General features: G+C 41.5%; 1 protein-coding gene across 1 annotated transcript; it reads left to right on the forward strand.

Moving 5' to 3' along the window:
- The first annotated feature begins 611 nt into the window (after positions 1-611).
- Positions 612-5353, forward strand: LOC309480375 (patched domain-containing protein 3-like). The gene is made up of 4 exons (XM_082144807.1): positions 612-1350; positions 3271-3398; positions 3477-3622; positions 3702-5353. Exons 1-4 carry the CDS (start codon positions 658-660, stop codon positions 5336-5338), a joined length of 2604 nt encoding a protein of 867 aa, XP_082000933.1. The 5' UTR covers positions 612-657; the 3' UTR covers positions 5339-5353.
- The last annotated feature ends 281 nt before the right edge of the window (positions 5354-5634 follow it).

Here is a 5634-nt window from a genome sequence, read left to right on the forward strand (position 1 = left end):
AAGCTGACTGCTGCTGTATAACTGTTTTGCCAAACACTATATTTCCTTATGCAAATGCTTTGTGCTTAGGGCAAACCTTAGGGTATAAATTGTGAAATCTTTAACAGTTTGAGGCCGAACCTCGTGGTGAAGACTATCGTATTTTTGTATGTTTTTGTATGTATTTTTATTCTGTACTTTGTTATTTAAACAAAACTAGTGATTGTGGTGATTTGTAAACTTCTCTATAACAAGTTTCAGAGTGATTTTCTTCTAAAAAAAACTATTATCTGAACCTGGACAATCAATCCCATCGAGCCTCAAGAGAACCTGATGGAAATCTTAGTCATTTAGGGGGAATATAAATACAACACCATGCTTATTTTTTGTTAACCATATATATATATAAATTAAACAATTCATATGTCCCCATTGAAATAAAAAATGCCCCTTAAAATATAATATTGGCCTTTTAACAAAGCAGGTTATTTCTGGCAGTGATACAGAGGGCAGGAGCTAACAAGAAAGTTTGGTAATAAGTAACCATAATTTGTTAATGAGTAACAAATGAGTTGTTGGTGTTCAGCTCAGCCTTTAAGTACGTTATGATAACACTGAGTCAATAAAGAAGGGTGTTGCTGGCTCTTTGAAGAAAGACTGCTGAAGTGAATCTCGAGGATGGCGAAGTGTAAAACAGACTGCATTGAAAGGCCACTGTCTCTGGCCTTTGAAAAGCTTGGTCGTGTTGTTGGTAGACATCCATGGGTGTTTTTCATATCAGCTATATGTGTAGCTGCTGCCCTTGGAGCTGGTTTCATCTTTCTTGAGGAGAGGGAGGCAAATGATATTGAAGACCAGTTTACGCCTGTCAATGGACCTGCCAAGTTGGAGAGGGCATTTGTGGTGGAAAATTTCCTACAATCTGAAGAGTTTTCTCAGCTGCGGCTTTCGTCTGAAGGCTCTTATGCCTCTTTGATCTTCACAGGTTTGCAAGGAGAAAATATATTAACTGAAGCAGCTTTTAACGACATTATAGAGTTAGATAGACAAGTGAAAAGTATGACGACAGGAAACACTTTTGAAAACATCTGTGCCAAAACAAAGGGAAGGTGCGTGTCAAATGCAATTTTAGACATTATAAATAACAATGCTACTGAAATTGTTTCTTCAACCATAACATATCCGATGAATAATGGCACATTTTTGGGAACAACCATCGGCGGTGTAGAGCTAAAGCCGGATAGCTCAGAGCTGAAAAGTGCAAAAGCAGTCAGACTTTTTTATTTCCTAGACGAGCAGAAGACAGTGGGAAACTCTGACTGGCTTGATGGCTTTCTAAAACTCCTCTCAAACTCTACGGACCAGAAAACAGTAAGTCAAAGAAATGTTTGTGAGTTATGAGTTATATCTACACGCAAACAGATAGCTGATGACCATTGTGTGTGTGTAAAAGTACCTCAAATGACATTTGGTGCTTGACTTATCGGAGATCATTTTGACAGCAATTCAAATACAGTGAATTGGAAAATAAGTATTTGAACACCCTGCTATTTTGCAAGTTCTCCCACTTAGAAATCATGGAGGGGTCTGAAATTGTCATCGTAGGTGCATGTCCACTGTGAGAGACAGAATCAAAAAAAAAAAAATCCAGAAATCACAATGTATGATTTTTTAACTATTTATTTGTATGATACAGCTGCAAATAAGTATTTGAACACCTGAGAAAATCAATGTTAATATTTGATACAGTAGCCTTTGTTTGCAATTACAGAGGTCAAACGTTTCCTGTAGTTTTTCACCAGGTTTGCACACACTGCAGGAGGGATTTTGGCCCACTCCTCCACACAGATCTTCTCTAGATCAGTCAGGTTTCTGGGCTGTCGCTGAGAAACACGGAGTTTGAGCTCCCTCCAAAGATTCTCTATTGGGTTTAGGTCTGGAGACTGGCTAGGCCACGCCAGAACCTTGATATGCTTCTTACAGAGCCACTCCTTGGTTATCCTGGCTGTGTGCTTCGGGTCATTGTCATGTTGGAAGACCCAGCCTCGACCCATCTTCAATGCTCTAACTGAGGGAAGGAGGTTGTTCCCCAAAATCTCGCAATACATGGCCCCAGTCATCCTCTCCTTAATACAGTGCAGTCGCCCTGTCCCATGTGCAGAAAAACACCCCCAAAGCATGATGCTACCACCCCCATGCTTCACAGTAGGGATGGTGTTCTTGGGATGGTACTCATCATTCTTCTTCCTCCAAACACGTTTAGTGGAATTATGACCAAAAAGTTCTATTTTGGTCTCATCTGACCACATGACTTTCTCCCATGACTCCTCTGGATCATCCAAATGGTCATTGGCAAACTTAAGACGGGCCTTGACATGTGCTGGTTTAAGCAGGGGAACCTTCCGTGCCATGCATGATTTCAAACCATGACGTCTTAGTGTATTACCAACAGTAACCTTGGAAACGGTGGTCCCAGCTCTTTTCAGGTCATTGACCAGCTCCTACCGTGTAGTTCTGGGCTAGTTTCTCACCTTTCTTAGGATCATTGAGACCCCACGAGGTGAGATCTTGCATGGAGCCCCAGTCCGAGGGAGATTGATAGTCATGTTTAGCTTCTTCCATTTTCTAATGATTGCTCCAACAGTGGACCTTTTTTCACCAAGCTGCTTGGCAATTTCCCCGTAGCCCTTTCCAGCCTTGTGGAGGTGTACAATTTTGTCTCTAGTGTCTTTGGACAGCTCTTTGGTCTTGGCCATGTTAGTAGTTGGATTCTTACTGATTGTATGGGGTGGACAGGTGTCTTTATGCAGCTAACGACCTCAAACAGGTGCATCTAATTTAGGATAATAAATGGAGTGGAGGTGGACATTTTAAAGGCAGACTAACAGGTCTTTGAGGGTCAGAATTCTAGCTGATAGACAGGTGTTCAAATACTTATTTGCAGCTGTATCATACAAATAAATAGTTAAAAAATCATATATTGTGATTTCTGGATTTTTTTTTTTTTTAATTATGTCTCTCACAGTGGACATGCACCTACGATGACAATTTCAGACCCCTCCATGATTTCCAAGTGGGAGAACTTGCAAAATAACAGGGTGTTCAAATACTTATTTTCCTCACTGTATACAGAGATAATGAATTGAATACACATGTAGTTGTTTGATTTTTCTGCAGACTATTCATGTCCTGTCATAATTTGCCATAATTATTTCTTCAATGAGCTTCAACACAATGCAACACATTGTATACAGTAACTATGCTGAACAGTGTTTTGTTGAATTTCTACAGGTCCATGTGTCTTACTTTACATCAATATCAAGACAGAATGAGATGGAGACCAGTTCAGACTCTGTCATCCCCCTCTTCGCTGTTACATATTTCCTGGCCATAACCATTTCTATTCTGTCTTGTTTAAGGTATTATAAAGAATTAAAAATCACATTAGCACATTTCTATCACTAGCTATGTTATTTATCTCTTGTCTCCTTCCTCAGGTTAGACCCTGTTAGGACGAAGGTGTGGGTGGCTACGTTCGGAGTCGTCTCCGCTGGGATGGCCGTGTTGGCCAGCTTTGGTCTGCTGCTGTTCTGTGGAATGCCGTTTGCCATGACCGTGGCCACAGCCCCCTTTCTGATTCTGGGTAAATGCTGTTTATTTCATCATCTAGTAGGTGTCTCACAGCTGATGTTCACAGGCTCACCGTCTCGGCTTTCCTCCAGGTGTTGGCGTTGATGACATGTTCATTATGATCTCCTGCTGGCAGAAGACTGAAGTTCATAAAGCCGTTGATCTTCGTTTAGCAGAAACGTACAAAGAGGCCGGTGTGTCCATCACTATCACCACGCTGACAGATGTGCTGGCTTTCTACATCGGCCTCATGACGCCCTTCCGCTCAGTTCAGTCCTTCTGCATGTATACCGGCACAGCTCTTCTGTTCTGCTACATCTTCAACATCACCTTCTTTGGCGCGTGTCTCGCACTGAACGGACGGAGAGAGAAAGGCAACAGACACTGGCTGACCTGCATGAAAGTCCCAGAAGCCACTGGTGATGATGGAGGCTGTTGTGTTGGTGGGGCATATGATAAAAACACAGATAAGGAATTTGAAATGCCAATGGATTCATTCTTCAAAAACTATTATGGCCCTTTCTTAACAAGAGTGTGGGTTAAGGCGCTTGTGTGTCTGATCTATGCCGGGTATTTGGCAGTCAGTATCTATGGATGCTTCCAAATGCAGGAAGGTCTAGATTTAAAAAATTTAGCAGCAGACAGCTCATATGTTGGTAGTTACTATGACGAAGAAGATGAATTCTTCTCTGCCTTTGGTCCCAATGTCATGTTAGTTATAAAGGATGAAGACTTACAGTACTGGAACCCAACTGCTCGCAAAAGTCTTGACTTGTGTTTGGAAAATTTCCAGAATCTGAAAATGGTAGATTCAGGCATTTCACCGATTTCTTGGCTGAGTGCATACATGCAGTTTGGACTGAGTGCAGGTATCAATTTAGACATTGAAACGGAATTCAAAAGTAATTTAACTGCATTTCTTAATCTGTCGGGTTTTAGTCAAGATGTTAATTTCAGTAACAATCAAATCCATGCATCACGTATGTTCATTCAGACTGTGAACATCCGCACAGCAATTGATGAGAAGAACATGCTGGATGCATTTAGAGAAACCGCAGAAAAATGTGGGAAGTTGCAGACACCCGTTGATCTGATAGTGTACCACCCTGCATTCATCTATTTCGACCAATATGCCGTCATCGTCACTAATACAATCCAAAACTTAGCAATTGCTACATGTGCAATGTTAGTCATTTCACTCCTGTTGATCCCAAACCCTCTTTGCTCTCTCTGGGTGACATTTGCCATCGCATCTGTCATTGTGGGAGTGGCTGGTTTCATGGCATTATGGGATGTTAGTTTAGACTCTGTGTCTATGATTAATCTTGTTATCTGTATTGGGTTTTCTGTTGACTTCTCTGCTCACATATCCTATGCTTATGTGTCAAGTGAAAAGTCCTCAGCGAATGAGAAAGCCATGGATGCCGTCACTAAACTGGGCTATCCGATCATTCAAGGTGCCATGTCCACGGTCGCCGGTGTGGTGGTGCTCGCGGCTGCTAAAAGTTACATCTTCAGGACCTTCTTCAAAATCATGTTCTTAGTCATTCTGTTTGGGGCCGTCCATGGCATCATATTCATACCGGTGTTCCTGACCTTCCTCAGCGCTTGTAGTAACAGTCATGAAAGAAACAAAGAAAATCTTCCAGAGCCCAGAGACTCAAACGAACTGCGAGTAAATGCAGTCGTGATTCAGAATGAATGTCCTGATGATCCTGACTGTTACTGAGATTACTTTTCTGAAAAATCTCACCTGTAGAATTTATTAATCAAGCATATTGTGCTCCAGTTTCCCTCACAATCCAAATGCACAGGTTGAATTGGAGACTAAAATGCCTGTGTGTGTGTTTACCCTGTGATGGACTGGCCATATGTCCTGTGTTTTTCCCAGTTTACGGCCAGAGAAACTGTGATAGGCACAGTGACCTTGCATAGGACAACTGGTTTACAAAATGGATGGATGAACTTTTTTCTTTGTTTGAGCTTAGCTCTGAATGGCACTTTTATTTGACTATGCAAGTAATA

Source organism: Leuciscus leuciscus (genome assembly GCF_965113295.1).
Source record: "Leuciscus leuciscus genome assembly, chromosome: 18".
In the NCBI taxonomy this organism is placed as follows: domain Eukaryota; kingdom Metazoa; phylum Chordata; class Actinopteri; order Cypriniformes; family Leuciscidae; genus Leuciscus; species Leuciscus leuciscus.

What these genes read in the sequence shown, in the direction of transcription:
- LOC309480375 (XM_082144807.1), top strand. Translation starts at nt 658, where the DNA reads ATGGCGAAGTGTAAAACAGACTGCATTGAAAGGCCACTGTCTCTGGCC. An exon ending in ACTCTACGGACCAGAAAACA is followed by an intron (nt 1,351 to 3,270) that starts GTAAGTCAAAGA and finishes GAATTTCTACAG; the next exon opens with GTCCATGTGTCTTACTTTAC. An exon ending in TCTATTCTGTCTTGTTTAAG is followed by an intron (nt 3,399 to 3,476) that starts GTATTATAAAGA and finishes CTCCTTCCTCAG; the next exon opens with GTTAGACCCTGTTAGGACGA.